The 23,848-nt window shown below is 43.7% G+C and overlaps 1 protein-coding gene across 3 annotated transcripts in view; it reads right to left on the bottom strand.

The window, feature by feature from the left end:
- Positions 1–1,222: 1,222 nt before the first annotated feature.
- The window catches only part of TOM1L1 (target of myb1 like 1 membrane trafficking protein), a 48,950-nt gene continuing 26,324 nt past the window's right edge, over positions 1,223–23,848 (bottom strand). For all 3 annotated transcript variants that reach the window (XM_044422060.1, XM_044422061.1, XM_044422062.1), the window contains 11 exons: positions 21,983–22,102; positions 16,853–16,921; positions 15,217–15,333; positions 13,573–13,706; positions 10,455–10,515; positions 9,483–9,603; positions 6,352–6,451; positions 5,987–6,047; positions 3,580–3,658; positions 2,616–2,697; positions 1,223–1,678 (listed from right to left, as the gene is read on the bottom strand). In XM_044422060.1, the coding sequence (XP_044277995.1) occupies positions 1,612–1,678; positions 2,616–2,697; positions 3,580–3,658; positions 5,987–6,047; positions 6,352–6,451; positions 9,483–9,603; positions 10,455–10,515; positions 13,573–13,706; positions 15,217–15,333; positions 16,853–16,921; positions 21,983–22,102 (1,011 nt within the window). In that variant the 3' untranslated portion in view covers positions 1,223–1,611. The remainder of the gene's footprint in view (positions 1,679–2,615; positions 2,698–3,579; positions 3,659–5,986; positions 6,048–6,351; positions 6,452–9,482; positions 9,604–10,454; positions 10,516–13,572; positions 13,707–15,216; positions 15,334–16,852; positions 16,922–21,982; positions 22,103–23,848) is intronic.

Below are 23,848 nucleotides of genomic sequence, written 5' to 3'. Positions count from 1 at the left end.
GCTGAAGATGAGGCTGGCTGAGTGAAAGCATTGAGCTGGATAAGGTGCAGCAGCTATGTTCATAGAAGGCTGCTGCAGTACTTCACACCTGACTTCAGAAGCTTACATGCATCGAGGGCTCATGGGGGTCATAGGGCGGCACCTACATATAAGCATGGCACATGTTTTAATCAGGGAGACCGCACTTTTTTAAAATCTTTTTACCATTATTCCTATTACCATGTAACTCCATTACTGTTTAAAGAGAACTCAAGTTGCTGCAAACAAGAGGAAAGCATCGGCAGTAACAGCAGCAAAGATGAAGAGGCCTCTCACACACAGAGACCTCCACCTAGTACTCAGCGCACATAGTATTGCGCTGTAGTTGTTTCCAGTGGAGTTCTAAAAAGCCTAGACCCTGTGTGGGCTCTCTGTTCAGTATTTAACTCCAACAAAGGCAAGTCATGGAAGAAGGCAAGCTATTGGTACAAGCCCCCTTTAAAGCTTTAACATTTTCGCATTTTCTTGTGCACAGTAAAACTGTACATTAAATATTTCAAAATAAGAGCAGTAGTGAAGAATTCTCAGAAGGACAAGGGAACCTTGCGTCAGCACATCTGTACTCTGTGAGCAACTGAGGAGGAAGAGACAATCCTCCAAGGTAAAAGGTAAAGGTTTCCCCTTGACGTTCCGTCCAGTCATGCCTGACTCTAGGGGGCGGTGCTCATTTCCGTTTCCTAGCCGAGGGAGCCAGCGTTTGTCCGCAGACAGTCTCTGTGGTCATGGGGCCGGCATGAGTAAACACCGAAGTGCACGGAACGCTGTTACCTGCCCACCGAAGTGGTACCTGTTTATCTACTTGCATTTGCATGCTTTCGAACTGCAAGGTTGGCAGGAGCTGGGACGGAGCAATGGGAGCTCACCCCGTTGTGCAGATTCGAACCCGCGACCTTTCGATCAACCAGCCCAGCAGCACAGCGGTTTAAACCACTGCGCCACCTGCAGTCCCCACATCTGTACTCTGAGCAACTGAGGAGGAAGAGACAGGGTGATGACGATCCTCCAAGGTAGACGGTCAGTAAATTCTATCGCCATGGTCATCAGATTTTATTTTTACCTGTGGGATAGCAAATAAGGGACTATCCAGTACTTAAGGGTCTCGGCGCTGCTGTCTCTAAGAGTTGAACCCTGATCCAGCTCCTCGTACCACTCAACTAATAAGGACCATTCTATTGTGCAGATCTTTCATAGGAAAAGATTTCACTTTAATTACCAAACAGAATGCACTGTGAAATAAAGTACTTTTTATCTAAGCACAAGCTCATTTGATATGCCTATTATAATATGGCATTATCCTTCCGGGAAGAATCCATTTTTGGATAACAAAAATACATAGTTTCATACAATTTGGTCCAAAGCATGTACAAATAGAACTTTGCACTCTTCAGGATTGATTACTCTTAATGTAATGCACTTTAGGTAAAGTATGCAGGATAGGCATCTTAGATCATAACTGGCTTCACTTGAATGGTCTGATAAATTCAAATCATCTTCGAAAACTAGATTTCCCTATCCCAAACATAATAGTCTCTGGTACTGATAAATGTGATGTGTTCTCTTGGACATCAGCTTCTAGCAGCTGCTTTTGTTCTGAACATTTCGCTTGAAGAGGTGTTCATCAATTTCTTCATAAATAGCTCTGAAATTAAAGCACAAGATAAACACATTCATGGCATGAAATACATGCAGCAATGACAGCAGACAGGTGAGCAAAGAACTTGTCTTATTTCAGTGCCCCAGTTTGGAGAAGTAATGATCAACCGGTAAGCAACATGCTACATTCACCCTTTCAAATAACTTTACCTCCCCCCCACCCCCAATTAGCCCCTACTTCATTTAAGGCATCATTAAAAGTGATGGCAAAGTTTGTTCACAGTGACAAAAATAATATTACATTTATCATACGGATTTGATGCCCTTATTGCTCACCAGAAAGATCAATTGGCATCCAATCCCACAGTTGTCTTTACTATGGCTTCAATCCTAAATTCTTGGGAATGGAATTCTACCCATGGGATACATGCACTGGAGAAAGAGACTGATTTTCTCCATGCCTTTTCCTGAAAAGCTGCTCTGATAGAATGGGGGAACTCCAGAATAAAACAGGAGGTAGCACGCTGAGGGTACTAGGGGAAGGGGGGCGGTCAGCAAAAATTACTTCTCCACTCTAGTAAGAGACTCCAGTAAACCTCAGTCACTTCTATTAACAGAAGGGACAGTCTGGAACAAACCCTATGAGTTCACGTAATCTGATTTTTTCCAGCCAATTATTTTTTCAAAAACACCCAGGAAATGCAAAAGTTTATACAGCACTTTCTAAAAGTGATTCCTTCATATGCCTGTTTTGCAGATAGGAAGGGACTGACCTAATGTTATTGAGCACAGTTATATGTTAAGTCTGAACAGTTATATGTTAAGTCTAACTGGAAGAAAGTAATGTGGCTCTAAGGTAAGGGTGTTGTAAGTGTGAAACGTAATACACTGCTGCAATGGCTTTGGGGAGAGGGAGAGGGAGAGGTCTGGGCTGCCGCAAAAAGCAAACAAGCAGTAACTTTGTCATTCTCAAAATTACTTACTCTGTTTTATCACTGGGAGCCAAAGGATCAAATTCTATTAGTTCATAATAATTAGGAGGTGTTGTGATGTTTTTTGAATTACCTGGAAAAAGGAAAGCCAGAGGGGAACAATTTAAGCTGACATGCAGGTGAAGTACACTAAGAAACCAAAGTCCTCTTCATCACTATTACCTTCTATTGTAATTTTTATTATTAATTACTTTACATGTATACCGTACCTTCCTTTCTCTTGTAAGGAACTGAAGACAGCTTAGCTAATATTCTTTCCTCTTAATTTTATCCTTTACAACAACATTCCTGTGGCTTTAAGTTAGGCTGGGAGACTCTGATGGGCCCAAAGTCACCCAGTGAACTTCATGACCAAGCAGGGACTAGAACCAAACTCTCCTGAGTCCCAAGTCCTGAATCCAGGACTTTCACCACTATGCCACACTGCCAAAAGGCAAACAAAAACATTTAATAGGTGTGGGAGTGATTACTCCTAACTTCTAAGGGATAGTTCTAAGCAGCAATTCCTCACAGCTGTACAGGCAAAAGTACCACAGACCAAGAATGGAAAGACTTTTAGGTTCAACCAGAAAAATATATTACAGTGGAACAACACAGCACGATCGGTAAATGTAGGGGTTATGCAGAATTTTGTCTTCAACTTCTATACTGAGAAGACTCAGTTGAAGTTTCAGGTGCGTGAAGGATACAAAGGGCAGGACCCCATCTGCCTCCCGGGTGTTTCTGTTTTGCCTCCAGAAACAAGGGGCACACACATGCAAATGCTTCCATAGTACTTCTTTTTTAAAACTCCAACTACGACAGGCTTGAATTATGCCATAGGTTGGTATGATCTTGCTTTTTTGCCATGCATACCCTGTACATATCCTCAGACCCAAGGAGGGTCTTTATCAAAGTGTCATGCATACAGGAAAGCAGCCACAAGTTCTGTACAAGTGCAATCGTTTAAATTTACCTGCTGGTTGTGTGTCTTTTGAACCATTACTTTGAAGGCTTACTGGATGCAAAGGCACTATATTTAAATATGTGTTTACCTAAGGAAATGAAGTGAATTAAATCAGGTATGTAGGAAGATACATTTGTTATATAAAAAAAAAACTGGTTTAACCTACCATACTAGTTCTTGTATTCATAACATTAAGCCATAAAACAAAGGATTGCCATGTGTGTACAGGAAGAAATATATTAACCCTGTTTTTGTTTGTTGATACTGCAGTTCAACCAGTGCAAAGCTTGGCAGGATCCAGTCAACCATATTTACCATGCAACAGGCATGTGGGGTGAAGGGTGCTGTTCAAAAGCCCCTTGTGAGGAAGCGTAGGATATAAATCAACTTAAGATCCAAGGGTGCTGGAATCTAAATACCACTTTGGCTCAGGTTTCAGGGATCTTGAACAATATACTTTTGAAGCTGAATTTATGATAATGTGCATCCTGCATTCCACTGCCTCCATTTTATTCCCCCGTCTCCTTGTTTCCCTTATATTGGTTTTTATTCTGTAAGCCTTTAGGGCGGGGACTTGTCAGATCTTTTCTTTCTAATAACAAAAAGCCATGTATACAGAAGACACTATCTACCGTATTTTTCGCTCTATAAGATGCACTTTTTGCCCCCTCAAATAGAGTGAATGTGTGTGTGCTTGATGCCCGGGACGCTGCCGGCCCGGCTGCACCACGTGGCACCACCTGGCCAGCATGTGCTCGGCGCGCCCTGCTCTGCCCACCCCCTCCTCTGGCACAGGTGAGAGCTGTTAATCACAGGTCGGTGTGTGTTTTCAAATGGCAACCCGTCTTTTAATGAAGCCCATGGGGAAGTGATGGAGAATGTGCCTATGATTATCAGGAAGCTTTCCATGGATCAGTTATCTGTTAGTTGATCAGACATGTTTTTTTTAGGATCAGTGGATATTTGAACAGCATTATCTTCGTGTATGAAGTTTATTCTTCAAAGGCTACTTAGTCTGCTGTCTGTTTGATTTACCGTACAATATCTCATTTTTTGTCAGAAGTTTTTTTTCTATTATTTACTAGTAGGGCAGCATGGACATTACTGGCTTTTTTAGATTTGTTATTGAATTGTCTGCAGCAGCTCTTGTATAACTGGTGTAGATTGTGGATTCCTTCAATAATTCCACTACTGACTAAGAAAGTGATGTCAGTGATTGTGAGCAACAGAGCTTCATAAATTCTGACTCTAGCGATGATGAGTTCTATGGGTTCAACAAAAACTAGAAGAGTACTCGAACTTTAAAGTCTCCCTTTTGTTAATGACAGTGATGATGGTTCTTAATGCCACTGTTGACTGCTGTTCACTTTACAAGGTTGAAGTACGGTATTACTGTAGTCTGTTATAGTTTATTGAATAGTTTAGTAAACCATTTGATTCAGAATATTTTTTTTCTTGTTTTCCTCCTCTAAAAACTAGGTGCGTCTTATGGTCAGGTGCATCTTATAGAGCGAAAAATACGGTAAATTATACCTTGGCTGTAACATTTTCATGCTTCTACTTCATACTGTATGAATTACAGACATTAAATAAACATCCATTTAGACTCCAAGGCAGTGAGCTATCTCTTAAACTGAACCCTAAAATACCCTGCTTAGGTGACCTGATGATGGGGGAGCTAGCTACATGATGGTACCATTATAGACACTTTTAACTTTTCCCTTAAAATACGGAGAGCAAAAAATGGAGAGCAGTGTTAAATGAGTGGGCCGGGAATTTTATTTATGCTATTTGTAAGCCATCCTGAGGCCTTTTTGCGATTAGGACGGCATATAAATATTTTAAACAAACAAACAAATAAAATCAGTGGGTTCCATGGAAAATTCACACATCTGCCAATAACCACTTCTGGGTTGTAGTAAGTTAATGTCAGCCTCAACCCAACACCCAACCTGCAATTGAGGTTTCATACTTCTGGACACACCAGAACTACTCTGAACTACACTGCAGGGGTGTCACTGGCCATATTCCCCCAACCTGCAGTATGGAGACAATGGAGTTCATACTGCCCAACCTATAAGCTGGATACAATGAACTGCATCTGCTTTTGAATTTGTACCAACAGAGTTATTTTTAAATGTTTGGCACAAAATATTCTGACTACCTAAGGACAGGCACTCGGAGAATGAGTTCAGCATTAGGACTGATAATGCTCTTAATACTCTGAACGGATCAGGATATTACCTACAGCAAACTGTGACCAGTAATGTTTCTTGCACCCAACTCGTATTTAGGCACTGGCAGACATTGGAAGACATTCTGAGAAAAATTTCACCTACACACGCTGAGGATGAGAAAGTCCTCTCTCTCTGATATGTGCTATTAAGCTAGGATGAAGAAATAGTTTGCTACTCACATTATTATATGTGTGGCCACCTGGAAAGCTTTGGCCTGTGTTTTGTGCTTCCATTGGGAACCTAAAAGGAAAAGAAGGCAGTGGAAGTCACGAAGAAAGAACAACTGAAATTCCTGACTTCCACTCCAAGACCACCACAGGACATCTCTCTCCCCTGTTAACCCACCCTTCATTCAGTCAGCTCGCTCTGTTCACACAGTCCATACTGGCTTTCTATAAATTAGCGTATTAAATAGACTGAGAATTGGAGCCTAACAGGAGCCCATCCCACTTGATGAAGTTCCAATGATGGGACACTTTGTGATCTTGTCTTTGTTGATCAAACGTCAAAACTCATCTAAACAGACTTTAAGGTCACTACTCACGAGGCATGCAGAGCGTTTGTAGCAGTGGAAGCACTTAGCTGAGGGTAAAGAGGCGGAGTGGGATTAGAGCTTGGGACAGCTGTGCTTTGAGACTGGCAGTCTGAAAAAAAAAGTGGGGGACAGTTGGTTTTATGATTATCATTGCATTACATGTCACTGATAACCACAGCTTTCTTTCTTTTGCAAGGAACCCAAGGTAGCTTACATAGTTCTCCCTGTGTTGCTCTAACAACAGCCCTGTGAGGTAGGTCAGGCTGAGTCTCAGCAACTGGCTGGAAGTCACCTAGTGAGCTTTATGACTGAATTGGTGCTAGAACCCAGATCTTTGGCGTCCCAGTCCAGCACTCTTAATCACTGCATCAAACTCGGAAGATTTTTCTACAGATATTTCAACACAGCAGCAGGTAAGAGCTTAACACAGTATTAAAGCAAACTTCAGTATCAGGGCCAGAGAATGCTCATTTTCAGAGAATGGCTCCAGCTTTGAAGGGCCCTTCAGGATAGACACATTCCACAGACCCCTTAGCGAGTTTTCCTTCTCATTGCCACTGTCAGAAGTTACTGCTTCTCTTCCCCATAAGTGCGACTGTTATAACCGTGCAGTGAGCAGGTAAGCGATGGCACCTCCCGCTCCTTTTAACCACGACCACCACCACCACTGCAAGGGGCAGGTAAAAAAGCAGGTTGCCATGAGTAAGGTAAGCAATGACGGGGGGCTCCTGCCAGTGGGCCCCTGCTGCCAGGTGGGCCCTTGGCAGGTCTTCAACCAGCCCTTCTCTTGGCACCAGCCCTGGCAGCAACAACGTTTTCATTCGGTCCTCACGTGCCTGGTCCTCCCAGTGTGCACTCTTGCGTGCTGGAGCCAAGCAGAAGCGTCAGCAGGTGGGACAGAATGCGATGAAGAATTCAGCAGATGCTTAGGCTACGCCGCCACCGCTCTCCTTTTATGGCTCAGAGGCATGCAGCTTGTGACCCCTCCACCTTCTACCTGCCCTAGCCAGTGCAGCCAATGGAGAAGAATGGTGGGGGCAATAAGCGAAGACTCCGGCAAGGCCAGAAACTGCCCACCTGTTTTAAATGAACGGAGCACAGATGTGAATAAACATCTGTGCCTGCCCCTCACACATCTGCTTTGACTCTTGATATATAAACAAACAGTCCCATGGAAAGAAAGAGGGAAAGAGATCTTTCTTTTATCCTTTTACAGCCCCATGACACATGCATTAGAGTTTTCTGGTGCGTGCGTGTGTCTGTCTGTCTGTCTGACACACACAGAGGTGGGGAAATAATGGCTTTTGCAGTACAAATGACCAACGGTTACACTGATTTCAGCTCAAGAAATTTGCTCACAGCATTGCTCGGAAAGCCAGGTGCAGAGAGAGGTGTTTTCCCTTGAAGTGCTGTGCAGTGGAGCCTTGTGCCTTTATTCTCCAGGTCTATCTGTACAGGTAGCTCCCACTAAATGTTGTGAAGTTCAGTTGCTCAGTGTGTGTGTACAGGATATTCTGTAAGCTACAGGTAACAGAGAAGGCAAGTGCTTTGCACACGGAACAGGGTGTGTGAGCGGCGAGGACGTCAGCATTATCAGGAGGGTAGGGCAGAATATTTGTCGCAAGGTTCAATAGTACATGGCAAGACTAAATAGGGGAGGGCAAAAAGGAGCGGCAGTCAGCTACTTCTTTCTAAGCTTTATACTGAATAGTAAGTTGTAATCTGATAGTTCATTCCTGTGATACAGAAGGCCACTACAGAGGTCTATTCAGTGGTTTGCATAACAGATGGGCAGTCTGTGGCTTGCAGGTGGCTCTCAGCCAATTGCCATGGGCACTCCTCCCTCCACCTGCTTCTCTCCCACTGTCCACCTAATGGTCACTGCGTATTGCTGAAAGTGCTGCAGTCGGGTGTTTTGCTGGAGAGGGGCAAGGAGTGTGTGATGGGATCTCAGTGAGTGGGGGGGGGATGTGTGTGTGCAAATTGATGAGCAGAGGGATGTGCAGACTCTGCCCACTGCCACATGCCACCTTTCATAAATAAAATGGTTGCCCATCCTGGTTTTACAGTCCGTGTGCAGAACCAGAGTGCTGCTCACAAAAATAGGAGCTCCTGGGGAATGGAATAAGGCACGATCTGAAGTAATGGATGGAGGGACGTCCCCCACTTGCCTTCTTCCAGTGTGCCCTCAGCTTCGAGATCACGGGCAGAAGAGCAGGCATGGGTCAACCACAGTCTCCATTCATCTGGCCCTCAACCTAACTCTGAAAGATTGGTCCCTTCCATGCCAACTCGCCGGGCCAGGAAGAAGGAAAGAGAAAAGGAGAAGGGGGTGGCAGAATAAGAGGAAACACAAAAGGAATGGCCCCATCCAAGTAGCCCATTGTCAGCCTTGCAGAATGCGCACCGCCTCGCCAGGCAAACAGGGGCTTTGATGTAGGGAAAGAGGAACCTTGTAGTAGATGGGCAAAAATTACTCGGACTAGATAGCAAAAGAAAAATCAGCTAAGAGACTCTCGGCAAATTAAGGGGCAGGGGGAGGGTGGGAAGACCTGGTGATGTTCTCTGTAGGAAAAGGTTTGTTGCTGTAACTAGCCCTGCACTTTTTGTTTTTTCATTTAAAAACCGCAGCATTTTAAAAGTCAACAATTTTAATGATTCTCCAGTCGCTTTTGCTTTGTTCTATTTTGATTTAATTTGATTTACTTGATGTTTGTTTATTGTTTCATACTGTATCACTGTTTTAATTCTGTGGATGATGTTATGAGTTGTTTTAAATTGTTTTAAATTCCTGTAAGCCGTCCTGAGATAGTTATATAAAGGACGGCATACTAACGCTTTTAATAAATAAGTAAATAAGTAAGCCTGCAGCCTTCAACAGATTGCTCAGGGACAGAGAGCCCTGACAGATAAAGTGTTTGCCACTCCTGTGTTAATGTATTTTCTCTTGTCTGAAATGCACCAGAAAAGATCCAGAAAACTAGCAGTGAGAAGGAAGACTACAATAAGTGCATTTTCTGTCTGAAATGCCTTTCATATCACAGTTCCCTGACCCAAATCTATAGATCTGAGACCCAGAGGAATGAATTTCTATCTCCCCCCACCATTAAAACATTCATGAGTTTGCAATTTTTACATACTTAATTCTGAAGGTTGGAGAGCCACAGAGCTGGCCCCCGCAAGCAGTGGCACAGAAGCTGGAAAATTCGACCCGAGGTCAAGCAAGTCACAAGAAGGAGCAGATGGCTGGTTGCCCTTGACCTTAAAATTAAAGCAAACAAACCAGGGTTATCCCCAAGACTGGCTCCAAGTGCAAATCAATCATTCAGTGTGCAACAAGCAACAGCAGCAAGGGTTTCATTAATCTCCACTTGAAGTTCTTGGCTGCAGTAAGGATCTAGTTAGGTAGGCTGCTTTAATTATAGGATTCAGTTAATCACCGAGGTTTTTTTTAAAATGTGTGTAAACATGTATGTGTGCGTGCCTCCCTCCCTCTCTCTCACACACACACACACACATACGTGTACAAGTACACAAATAAAAGTTTTCAGGTCAAGAAACAAAAGGAATACCAAGTAACTTTGGGCAGATTCAGCGAGCACTGCACAGTTCAAATTACTGCATGCAGAACTGATCATTTCTTGCAAGATGAAATTTCATGAAGTACAGAGTTTAACAGTTGCAATTTGGATATTCCTTTACTCATAATCACCCCTTTTTCTAGCAGCTCTCTATTTCTATCATGCTTCGAAGTAGATTTGACGTTCACCTATAAAGCCAATAGAACAGTGCTCCATTTCTGCCTCCCTGCTTCCAAACCTATTTGGTTCCTTGCCCAGTTAAAGCTCAGATACTGATACTTCCTCTTCTGCTGAACACTGTACAATGGGTCACAGGAGGAGAATGCCATTCAGTGCACATCTACTTAGGGTAAGGGCCACTGAACTCGGTGAACACGCGCTGCTGAGTTAACACACCTAGACTTGGAAGGTGTCAATGCCGTCTAATGAGTTCAGAGTCCAAAAAAATATAATACCATCACTGTTTTAGAATGCTTGTCCTAGCAAGCAATGGCCATTCTAAACCAGAAGCATTGGCTGTTAATCTCTTACCACCGAGTGTTCGTTTTGCAGCCTCTGATTCTCCAAGAAACGCACTCTGTTCCGAGAGAACCTGCATGAAACATGACTGTCAGTTCCAAGCTGTGCAGATATGATGAACAAAGGCAGTATTTTGTAATCCTTACTTCAAAATTCCTAAAGACCACCCTTGTGAACAAAAAAGAACTCAAAGACAATTAGCCTCCCCACCCAGTCCTATTTAACAAGAAACTGGATGAGACTAGAGTGCAACTTTCTAGGTACTTCAATACTTTTGGAGGATATATCTTTTCATTCACAGTTAACAATCTCTGTTGTTTTATTCTTATGTAGTCTAGGGCAACGATTAATCATCTGTAAGCCACAGATGATGTAACAAGGAAACACAGTACAGAGTTATCACTGCAACAAAGGAAATCTTTGTTCTATTGAGAAGTAATAGGCATGACTAGCTGCAACCAAGGAAGTTCCTACAACTAGCGTATGATCCCAAAATAAAATAAAATAGAATAAAATAGAATCCAGAACCCCACCTGGCAGCTTAGCTGCTTGACCATACAGTGACCTGTGGGTTAAGGGAAGTTGTACGTGGGGCTATTCTGTCCCAAACCCAACACAGCACAACTCTACATGTGGAAGAGGAAGAAAGACAAACATAGAAGACTGGAAATTTGTAGTGTGTGAAAAATCAGTTGGGGTGCACTAAAAGATCTAGAATGGGGTACACAGGAGGGCATTTTGCAGCAGAGAGGCCAAAGCACAAGAGGTAGCAAGGATTTTAGTGTGCCTGGAAGAAACAAGAGAACCTGTAAAGTGGGCAATCTGTGATCCTCCACTGGGCCATTTGCTGTACTATCTCAAAATGTGGGCTTCAGCTTGCCCACCTCTGCGATATTCTGCTCGAAATGCAGAGACTGCCCGGAACACTTATACACACCCTGCAAAATACAGTTTTGGGCACTGGCTGCATCTGAATGTAAGGTTAAGCTGTAGTTTATCACTATGTGAAGGAACCTTCAGAGTTCCTCCAGAAGAGCTTTTAGGAGCTATCAGAAGCTCTCCCCTCCGTGTTACATTTGCCAAGGTTTATCATATCTGAACCCTAAATTGTGCCTTATCCTAACTATGGTTTCCTGAAACAAACTACCATCATAAATCACAGTGTCAGTAAACCATGATTTAAGACCTGGGGGAAAGAGAGGACAATTCTGCTTTATTGAATTTCCAATTATTCATTTGAAGAAAATATAAAGTGTCAGGTTAGATGTAGGGAAGAAGAATGGAAGCAAATGTAGTGTTGGGATCAATGGCACTGATGACAAACCCTCATTCTGTCTGGGTTTCTTTCCTGAGAATGGATGAGTCATGAGGGTTCTTGGGGGAGCTGGCAGTCAAAAGTCATGCCAGTTGAAAACTGGGGCCTGAGGAGAAAAGGAGTGAGGTATTGTCTGTGTAATCCAGTTTACAATTTACTTGGTGCGGTGAGACTGTGAAATGTCATTACCGTTATGCAATGAGAAGATGAAACAGTTATCCAGGGTGGCTTGGATGAAATCCATACCTAGGAGAGGTGTCAGCTTAAACAAAAATAACCAAGTTCCCCTGGTATATTTTTGGGACCAGAATAACAGAAGACATTTTCTCAAATGGTAGCAACAGGCTGGCAATACCAACAACAGGGTGAGATATCAGAAAGACTGTCCACAGTTTATCTGGGTTTGGGCTGACGTTAGTTAAATATGAAAGGAAAAGATTCCAATCTCTAATCCTTCCAGCCAGTCGGAGGCAAATGCAAGAGACTGCTGATGAAGCCTGTCTGTAAAACAAGTCATAGTTTACTGTTACATCAAAGTGTAGCAAGCGTCTTTTGTTTCTGACACATTTCAGCTTGAACTTTCGTAGGAAATTGCCTTTTTAAATGAGTAAAGCAAGTAAAGTTTGCTTACTCTCTCTGTATTCATGGCCAATAGGAACTTCAAATGAAAAATCTGTGTAAAGGCAGTCAAGCTGCACACACCTGTTTCTAAAGTGGTTAATGACCAAAAGAAAACACTTGTAGACAGTTTGAAAAATGGGTCTCAAAATTTACAAAGAGAAAATGTCCAAGTAACAACCAGCATTTGTTATAAATGCCAGGTCCCTCTACTGATCTCCCTCTATTTAGAAAAGGCTGAATTCTATGTAATTTAATCCATGCAATTGCTCCAATTTAAACTTCAACTGTAAATTCAATCCATCATTGTTTCTTAGAGCTGTTTTAATTTCTACAGTGCTGAAGTTCTTTTCACAAACTACAAATGTTCACCTGTACCTGGAGTTTTAGAGAACACAAAACAGAACAGGATATTGGCATCAGTAACACGAAAGAGTATTAAAATATCTTTCCCACTCTTCTAACAGGGGATCAGAATATGTTTAGAATGTCTCCATACTGAAAAGGAGAGTCAAACCTTGATTTACAAGAAAAGCCATGTGCAGGCACTAAGTCTGCTGCATTCCCACGATGGCCAAAGAACAGAGAATCTCCAAGGAGGCAGAACACACACCCTTTGAGCAGCTCTTGAAACCATGCTCCTGGTTCTTTTTATCCATGAGCTAGCAAAGCAGGCAGGTGGTATGATCAATAAGCCCACCTATTTCCAGCAATATGTACAAAGCAGAGCTTCTGCTTACAAGCATTGTCTGCTTCTTAAAACACACTTCTCAAGGTAGGCTGAAATCTGCTGCATACTCAAACATCTCTCCTGGAAGGTCAGATGCATGCCCAGTACATGAAAAATAAGCATCATACAAGGGATTCTTATTCGAGAGATTTGGGGCCAATTGAGATATTATGTTCCTCAGGTGAGATCAGTAGCAGGCTACACGGTCCCCACTGGAGAACTGAGCAACAGAATGGGAGATCCAGGAGAGTGGTTCACCTCCCAAACTCTTGGGGAGATCCCATGTTTATCCAGCAAACCACAGGTTCGGATTTCCCTACAAAATATAAAGGACAGAGAAGAGAGTGTACAAGGCCTTCTCCTGAAGGAAGATCTCACTGGCATCCAAAAAAGCTCTTGATTAGTTCAACTGGAACAGCCCGAGTATATACAATGGTAAGTTAATGCTACATAATGAGCGGTTTCACCTTTCATGTCCTAGTAGGACATTATTCAGATTTTCATTCACTTGGATCAGTTCGGCGACTACGTCTTCATTCTGCACAGTCCCTAGCAGTTCCATGATTCTCTCTTGCATGACCCGGCATGTCTTGTAGAGCTTCTGCCAAGGGACAAAAGAGAAAAGATCTCCTATTAGCATATGCATGGTAAGAACTATGGATGCTGAAGACACAACCACAACTGCCTGAAAAACATGTAATCAACACTGCATTTAATTTGTCACTTTCTCTTCAATCTTTTAAGGGGAAAATGCCATTTTTCCTTTTCCTTTTTAAAGAGTCTTGCTGGAAAAGCTTGACCAACTTCTAGGTACAGCCTTCTCTCCTTCCTGACAATTACAGACAAGGCTGGCCTTCCCACGCAGCATAGCAAAGCACCTGCTTCAGACAACAACATGCAGCGGAGGTGGGGCAGAGAGTTACATCCCAGGGTGTAGAATACAATAATGCTCCGCTTCTAATTCCCCCTTGACAACATTTCAGATGGACTTCCTGCACTGCAGAGCACTTGTCCCAAATTGCACTTACCCATGCTCTACATTCATCGTGGAATATCCTTCTCAAGGTGCCTCCTCTGAGGGCAGCTTGGCAGGCAGCAAAAAGGGAGACGTCTTTCCAGTGGTCCCATTATGGCAAGGCTCATCTGTTGCCAACAGTGCTGTCTTTCTGGCACCAGGTTAAGGCCATCTTTTTCACTCAGCATGTTTCTTTTGACAGCGCGTTTTAATCATGCAAATCTTTTCCTTGTTGATTGTTTCAAATTGTTTCAGCTATGTGTGTGTCTTTCTCAGTGTGATAAATGTTTATTTATGCAGGAAACTGGTCCTCATAGGGAAGGCACTCCTTTAACTTTTTATTTCCGTTACCCTTCTGTACCATTGCTATGGCAAAGTTCGGAAAATCGTGCTCTATATGCACTCTCAGCCTAACATACCACCCACCCTTTCAAGAAGCAGGTCCCCACATGAAAACTGAATTTTTATCTCTTGCATATACGAAAGTTTTCAGTTTTCCCTCCTCTGAAACAACACCTTTATTTACAAAGTAAGCTTCTTGCATTCTTTCAAGTGCAGACTGTTTTTCTTTGCAAAGGATGTGGGCAAAAGAAAGAGGCAAGAATACAACATTAACCACAGACTGAAGAAAGCTAAATAAGGAAGCTGTCATAAGATACTGATGCCAGCTCGGACTAAGGAGCCATCTAATCCAGCAATCGCTCTCCCAGCAGTGGCCTTGGAAGGTGAGCAAGTGGTGCATAACAAAGAGAGCCATCTTCTGCTCTTTGTCTCTGGTAATCAGTCCCAACATGTTAAGATCTTACAATCCTTAGATCTCTAAAGGTGCTGTGCTAGTATTAACTGATGCTTAAGCAGCATATCCCAGCGCATTGGAAAAAAGCAGTAACTTGGTGCTGAAATCAGGTAGTACCACCAAATTCTGGTCGCAAATCACCACCTCTCCCCACTGCACTAGTTTCGTTGTGCAGACATTGGCTTATGCTAATCCAACATCATTAGGGCTAGTGATGAGATGCCACTGGATACTACCCAATGAATTGCAGTCCAAAATCCTATCAGTGCTATTTGAAATGAAGAAGCCTAGCTGCTGTACCTGTAGAAGCTCCATATCTTCTGGATTTTCTGATCCAGGGACATTTTCTTTCAGTATCGCTGACATAACCCTCACATTCATTTTCACCATATCCAGTTCGCTGTACAGCTTCCCAATCTATTCAAGACAACAAAAGAACAAAAATACAAGACAAATAGGCAGAAAGGTGTGCTGCAGTTTGCAAAAGTGTTGCCTGGCTTCTTATCAGAGAGCCACACTGAACTGGTGCTAGCTTTCCAGGGACTTTCCAGGCCTTTGCCCAAGATTCAATCTCAAATTCAGATTGCGGTCTTGAACACATGGGGCAGGGACAATGGGGCTTCCTTTTGGATAAGCATGTGCAAGTATTACACTGTAAGCCCACAGTCCCACGCCCACTTATTTAAAATGAGTAAGAGTCATTACTTCTCTGGGCCTGCTGAGCAAACATGCTTAGGACTGGCCTGTCAATTCAACGCATTCCTTCCCCTAAAACCTCAGTGCAGAAGTGGAGGCAAATCCCACATTCAATTAAGAAGAAACAAGTAAAGCATCGTCAAGTGATGAGATTTAGTATACGTGCATCAGCCCAACATTTTAGTGGGTTAATGCACGCTGTCAAAAGAGGGGCTATAGTGTTTATCCACTGTTGGTTGCATTAATCAAGTTTAATACAAAAACAAAACCCTTGATTAACTCAAAGGCCCCCCAATTCAATAAGCAGCATTTTTCCATATATTGGGGGAGGGAGGTACAAAACAAGCAGTTTTTAAAATTCCAGATGTTAAGCAGCCTCATTCAATAGATTTGTCCAGTTCACAGGGGCCCATGTTATTGAAAATTTCTGGGTACTTTAGGTGGCGCTTTAATTCTCTGGATAGATTCCTGTTACAACAAAAAACAACAAACCACAAGCACTACACTACTTCTGCAATGCCCATAAATCACTTTAAAAGAGAGAATGGAAAGTAACTTTGAACCAACACATCCATTTCAAGCAGAAGAGAAAGGCTTATCACACACGAAGGAGGGAATGCTGCTTTCCAACAAGACACCCATGTTGTGTGTAAAAATATGGACTGTATGCTTGCTGCCTTTTAACTATGTCTATATATATATTTAAACTGATTAATCAACCACAACACGGGTGATTAAGATTTCTTTCAGTGGACCAAATTCTTATTTAAAAATAGGGAAACAAGTCAAGTTTAAAGTGCTTGATAAAAAAATGATGTTGAAAAAAGCTTGTTTCCACATCTTTTACTCTGTGTCCTGCTTTTTAAAAAATCAGCATTATTTTGCTGCAATTTTTCCAAATGGATGAAAAGGAGCTCAGTCCCACTGCTCATTTTTTTCCTCACTAACATTTAGCATCAGTGGAGAGGGTAAACAGTTCATTATATCACAGCCTTTATGAAAATGATGGCAAAGAGCACTAAATTAATTTACAGAGGCATACATATGGAGAAACACACATGCATACAAATGGAATTCACAGTCACAGGTTTTTTGCAGGAAGAATCCATGCATCCAACAGTCAGGACCGCAGACCTGCAGACACTTAGCATAAAGTAGTTCCTCTTAGCAGTAAATCATTTTCAAGGCCAGTGAGGCAGGGCAATGCACAGTTTAATATTATAAGGAGCTTGCACAGTACCTGTTCAGGAATCAGTGTTATGATTGCAGCTGTGGGGAGGGACCTTGTTGCCTTTTTCGAGGTCGGAGGCTATGGAAATGTAATGCAAATACATATTAGAGGTGTTTGAAAAATGTAAACCAGATTTTCAGATAGCAAGACAGGGGACAAGAACATTGCTGAGCCAGGGTGGTGCAGTGGTTAAGGCTGTTTGTCTGGGATTCAAGAGATCCAGGTTCTAGTCCCTTCTTGCTTTCTCTGGACATGAGGATCTAAGAAGCAACCAGAGCCTCCTCAAGAACCCCACTATTCTTTCAGCATTCAAGAGGGAAAAAATTCCCTAAATGTTTCACATGTGGGAAGAACTTTAGCGGATGCAGCAAGCTTACCTTGTCCTCAAACAATAAGCATCGCTTCTGCAGCATCTCAGCCGCCACAGGGGAGAGGTGTGGCTGCTAACACTGCGAAATGTTCAGGCTAAGTGTGGAGAACTCCATTTCACCTTTGTGGAACAGAGCTCTCTTGGGCCTTGTAGTACTGTGATTTTACTTTGATATTAAGCTCTCTTCTCTTTGTTTTTAAACTACTGGATTACATTTATGTGGATTTACCACCCCAAATCCCAAAATACAGCTGTGCCAGGCAATGAGAAAATACTTTTTGGGCCACTAAGTCTGATGAAGCATTCTGGAGAATTCAAAAGGTTTCATATCATTGTGACTTTTTGGTTGGTCCTAAGAAAGAAATTGTCCAGCAGTGGATTTTGGATGTATTTCTACTGTTCTATATTTATTATTTACTTACTGACACTATGGTTATTTATAGTCCCTGTTTATTTTTTTTTAATGTTATACTTACTACTGTGTATCTGATGCTCTGTGAGCGGCTCTGCATGCAGTGCTGTGGAAAAGCAGGGTTTGACCTGAAAGTTGCAGCTGGTGGAGACTGCAGTGGCCAGGATGCTGTGTGGGGAGACCATCCATGCACGTACTGCATGGGCCGCCTATTCGGCACTAAGCCAAGCTCAAAATCTTGCTGTTGGCACAGTAAGCCTGGAATGACTTGGGACCAGGTTACATGGGAACCACCAGCTTCACTGGTTTACTGAGACTTCTACGTTGCCATGTGGTGGCAACCTGCCAGCGGGCCTTCTCCATAGCGGTACCCACATTTTGGAGTGCCCTCCCCTACGCCAGTACCTAGGAGCTCTAGGTTCAAGAGGATGGTCTGAGGCAGATCCCTTCTTCTCAGCCCTTCTCCTGTCGTGTGGGGATAATTATACTAGCCTGCCTAATTATACTGCCTCGTGAGGTTTGTGCTCGGGGCTGATTCCTCCCTCTGGAAGGGTGCGGGCCCTATTAAGATGGTCCGCCCTTGGAGCAAGATGGATCCAGATGGATTCCTGAGGGCTCTGGGGAATTTTCCGGCTGATAAAGCTGGCGCTCCTGTTGATATCCTGGTCGATTTGTGGAATAGGGAGATGACCAGGGCAATCAACACGATCGCTCCTAAGCATCCTCTCCCACCTAGCAGAGCCCGCTCAGCACCATAGTGTAAGCCTGAGTTGCGGACGATGAAGCAGGCTGGGAGACAATTAGAGCGCAGGTGGAGGAAATCTCGGGACGAACCTGACCGAACACACTTACGTGCTCATTATCGAGTCTATGCTGTGGTGGTGAGGGCGGTGAAGAGGCAGTTCTTCTCCGCTTCCACTGCTTCCTCACAGTGCCGTCTGGTGGAGTTTTTCCGAATAGTGTGAGGCCTAACACATGCTGGCCAGGAAAATGACGTGGTTGCACCTTCGGCAGCCCACTGACTTTGCCCAGCACTTAAAGGAAAAAATTGCTCAGATTCGCCGCGATCTGGAGTCTAGTATGGGAAGTGTCCAGAGCTCCATTTGGTCCATCTTTAATGGATGAGTTTCAGTTATTGTGGCCTGATGATGTGGACAAGGTGCTTGGAATGGTACATCCCACCACCTGTCTCTTGGACCCTTGCCCTTCTGGGCTACTTAAGGAGGCCAGTTATGGGATTGGTCCCTGGGTTCAGGAGGTTATTAATGGCTCACTGAGGGAGGGCCGGGTCCTTGAAGGAGGTGGTGATCTGGCCTATCCTGAAGAGGGCATCCCTGGACCCAGAGGTGGCCACCAACTTTAGACTGGTGACCAATATTCCGTTTTTGGGCAAGGTGTTAGAGTAGGTGGTGATGGGACAACTCCAGACACTCTTGGATGAAACTGATTATCTGGACCCATTTCAGTCTGGCTTCAGACCCGGTTATGGTACTGAATCTGCCTTGGTCGCCCTGTATGATGACCTGTGCAGGGAGAGGGACATGGGGAGTACATCCCTGTTGGCTCTCCTGGACCTCTCAGGGGCTTTCAATACCATCGACCATGGTATCCTCCTGGATAGGCTGGCTGACTTGGGAGTAGGAGGCACTGCTTTGCAGTGGTTCCACTCCTATCTGGCCGGCTGATTCCAGAAGGTGGTGCTGGGGGACTTTGACTCTGCGCCATGGCAGCTTTGCCATGGAGTCCCGCAGGGCTCTATTTTGTCCCCCATGCTATTTAACATCTACATGAAACCGCTGGGAAAGGTCGTCAGGAGGTTTGGGCTGCGGAGTCATCAGTATGCTGATGACACCCAGTCCTACCTCTCATTTACATCTGCTCCAGGTGAGGCGGTGGCTGTACTGAACTGGTGCCTGGCCAAGGTAATGGGCTGAATGAGGGCCAGTGAACTGGGCCTCAATCCAGATAAGACAGAAGTCCTGTTGGTGGGCAATGCGGGTCTCCAAGTAGGTGATTTTGACCCAGTTCTGGACGGGGTAGCACTCCCTCTGAAGGACAGGTTCTGCAGCTTGGGAGTACTCCTTGACCCAGAGCTGTCACTGGATTTCCAGGTGGCGGCGGTGGCAAGGAGTGCTTTCCTACAACTTCAACTGATCCATCAGCTGCGTCTTTATCTGGATGAGCACTCCCTAGCAACAATGATACATGCTCTGGTAACTTCCCACTTGGATTACTGCAACACACTCTACGTGTGGTCCAGATACTGCAACTGGTACAGAATAGAGCTGCCAGGCTGCTGACGGGGACTGGCCGTTACTCTCACATAACACTGGTCCTCTACCAGCTCCACTGGCTTCCAGTTGAAGTCTGGGCCTAATTCAAGGTGCTGGTTTTGACCTATAAAGCCCTAAACAGCTTGGGATCAGGATACCTGAAGGAACGTCTCCTTCCTTATATGCCCTCACGTCCCTTAAGTTCTATGGGAGAAGCCCTACTCTGGGAACCCTAAGAGAGGTAAAAAGGTCATCAACTCGGAGTAGGGCCTTCTCTGCTGTGGCACCCAGACTCTAGAATGTACTCCCCAGAGAGGTACACCTGGTGCCAAACTTATACTTTTTTCGGTGCCAGGCCAAAACCTTTTTATTTACACAGTATTTTAAACTTTAATATGTAGGTTTTAAGTTTAGTCTCTCTGTTTGTTTTGTGATTTATTGTTTTGTTCTGTTTCATTATTTACTGAAATTGTTGTTTTAATTATCTTTTTAAATATTGCAGGCCATCCTGAGATCTTGTATAATAGAATGGCATACAAAAGCTTTAAATAAATAAGTAACTAAATAAATTGTAGTTGGAAGTATTGCTGTTTTCCCATCATGTGGTCCCATACACCTATATTATCTGTGTGAATACTAGGACATCGTGGGCAGGCCCGTTATGACTGCTCAGCTAAGAAAGAGGTCATAAATAGGTAAGAAAATCCCCAGTCACATGATTCTCACCCAAATGACTGCTCACCTACTGGCTGGGCAAGGATCAGATGAGAAAGACTCACATGACTGGCCCTAACCGTGTGGTGCTCACATTCACCACAGGTAGGATCCTTCCATGGAGAAGTGGCTCCCATAGCACTGTGAGTACCTAAAGGGGTAGCTAGTGAATGGAGATGACATGTGTTGAGAAGAAAGCTATCTTTTCATATGATTATGCAATATAATAGAAACATAGAAAAACAGAGCGAGTCAGAAGGGGCCTCCCGGGCCATCTAGTCTGACCTCTGGCACCAGCCGGCTCTGCTCACGACATGCCCACCATGTGGACGTTCAGCCTATCCTTGAACACCCGCACCGATGGGGCCTCAACCACCTCCTGGGGAAGCCCCTTCCACACCCTCGGGGTCCTGACTGTCAGGAAGTGCTTCCTGGCATCCAAATTGAACCATGGTTCCCTGAGCTTTGCTCCGTTGGAGCGGGTCCTGCCTTCCTCTGCAGGGGAGAACAGGTCTCTACCCATCTCCGTGTGACATCCCCTCACATACCTGTATGTTGCCAACATATCCCCTCTGAGTCTCCTCTTCTCCAGGCTGAAGAGACCCAGTTCCCTCAGTCTCGCAATGGTTAGATTGCAAATGGCTAGATAATGGTTAGATTGCAAACCTACATCTGTATCAATAATTTAATATTGACTAAATATTAATATTAAATATGTGAGAGAGCCAGTATAGAACAACCAGCATGGGACTGGAAAAACAGTCCCTTCTGGTTTTGATTGGTTGATGATTGTTTAAAATTGCTTCTCCCTCTCTCTCACTCTGTGCATGTGTGTGCACTGTCCATTTGTGTGTAAACAAGTTTTATATTATGTATAATATTGTACCGTTGAGGGTTTTGTTCTGTATAAGTTACCCAAGAGAGTTTCAACACAAGGCAACAAATGAAAGAAAGGAATAAAGCACATTGCCAGTTTTTAAAAATGTTTCTTTTACACTCTTCCCTTCTGGACTTCAAAAAGACATCTTGTGCTTTGCCTGAACATGTTCAGTTTTGTTTAAAATTTGGCAAAGGCTTGCAAAGCCTGACAGGCATTCTGGACATTTGTCTTCATCTGAAGAAGAAACTGGGATCTGCAATCTGGTGGGCAGCTTTGAAAGTCTCCACATCTACATTTGTCGTTTAAAAAAAGCATTTCTCCCCCTCTTGGATTTCTAAATGCTCTAAGGCAGAAACTTTTGACTGGTTTCTTGAGCAATGGAGATCACTGTGTAGAACATACATTATTTTTCAAGTAAACATCACACCTTCTCTGCGAGTGTGAACTTTGCAATGGGCTTATTCTGTTTCCAAACCATAGCGGCCCCTACCTTTGTGCTTCCCTTCTTGGTCTCGAGAGATGGAAATTCAACTCCTTTCTTGAGAAGGTCTAAGTAAACCTCTCTGACTTCACTCACATCCACAGCACCCTGAAATCCTCGGGCCCAGGTCTGTTTGTGAAAAAGACAGCTGAATAAGGTTTTGTCTGCAGCACCGTAACATCCATTTTTTTTTAAGGTGAAAAAGCCATTCCTTCCATGTCCATGAGCTGAACTGGTCTTGTGAAAGGACCCCATGGACATGTTCGGAAGTATCCATGAGAACTACTTGGGCTCAAGGTAAACTGCTAGGTGACCATGTCAACACAGTCCACAAAGATGGTGTTGATCAGGAAGGAAAGAGCCCACATTATGCTGACTCTATAAATTAAGATGCAGCCACATTGGAACGCTTCTCAAGTCCATTTGGAGCAGCTGGAGCTGGTACAGAATCTCTAAACTGGTTGGCTTAAATGTAGCCTAGAAATTATTTTAGACTGATTCCTGCTTTGGAATGCACTTTTGGAGGTTGTTGGTGTGTAAGGCTTTCATAGCTTGAAAAAGGAAGTAGGACTTTTGGCAGGACTAGCCCTGACAGACGGATCTTCATAGTCAGAGGCACTATACCTCTTTATATCAAGGACTTGGCATGCTGTCTGTGCTTGGCCCTTGCTGCCTTGCACATGGGCCTCCTGGAAACTTGGACTTGCCACCCTTAGGAGCAGTGCATGGCTCGTCTTAGTCTCTAACAAAAGCTTCATGTCTCGTGACACAATAGGTTCCAATATATGGCAAGACTGCATTTCACCATATGATGAAAAATGCTAGTCACATAACATGTTCCAGGACATGCTCAATAATTATCCTATCACATGGAGGCACTTTCATAAGACCATTTCAGTTTGCAAAGGAGTCTTTCTGATTACTCCCCCACCCACCTTAGAAACCCTGGTGTGAATCAGCCTAGACTCTCTGGAGGAGAACAAAATATCACTGCAGAACTATTTTACACTCGATATCTAGTAGGGGTTAGCAGGGACAACAAACACAACATGCACACTCTTTTCTTTCTGCTTACAGGTACATGAAGAAATTACCCTAAGCTCTCAGTGCTGTTGCTGTTCAGTATGAGAACTTATAAACGGCTTGCTTCTCTAGATTTCAAAGTGGTGTACACAAATCATAAAAACATCAGCCTATAAAAGCAATACACGAACTATGTTGTATCTGTATATGCATAAGAGAATAGGCTAAATTTCACAGGGAAGGCTTGCAAGAACAGATGAGACCTCAACATAGGCCTAAAGATAAGAAGAGTCAACCAAAGTCTTGTTTGGCAGGGCTGGGGGAAGAGACATTATTCCACATAGTGGATGCCACTACACTCTCTAATGCTCTGCTCCCAGCAACAGTAGAGAGGACCTCAGGAGTATGTGGCACCACTCATTGGGGTTATTAACATTTTTTCTAGGCTGCCTTTCAGGGCAAAAGCCCTCCCAAGGTGATTTGCTATCCCACAAAGCAAAGGCACAATCAGCCACTCATTGCTTAAGTGACAGGACCGAGTCCTGTCCCCGCCCCCCCCCACACCTTAACTGTCAGTCAGTTGGTCTGTCTTTCATATATGCTAATATAACCCTCTATAAGCTAATTAGCATAAGTGATGCTATGCAAATGCCATACTTTTCCCCCTCAGTACAGACAGACAAGCATAAAGCATACAATCAAAGGTGTGCTTTAAAAACAAGGCTGACAACCAGCCTGGTTGTTCTGTTTTTGCCCTCCGCTTCCCCCCTTTCCATAGACCTGTTCCTGCCATTCTCCATCTGCAGCTTACCAAAGAAGAAAGGCAATGAGGCTCCTATGCCTCCCACAAAA

Source organism: Varanus komodoensis, unplaced genomic scaffold (genome assembly GCF_004798865.1).
Source record: "Varanus komodoensis strain SLA01 unplaced genomic scaffold, ASM479886v1 scaffold12, whole genome shotgun sequence".
NCBI lineage: Eukaryota > Metazoa > Chordata > Lepidosauria > Squamata > Varanidae > Varanus > Varanus komodoensis.
This window is presented reverse-complemented; position numbering and strand designations above follow the sequence as displayed.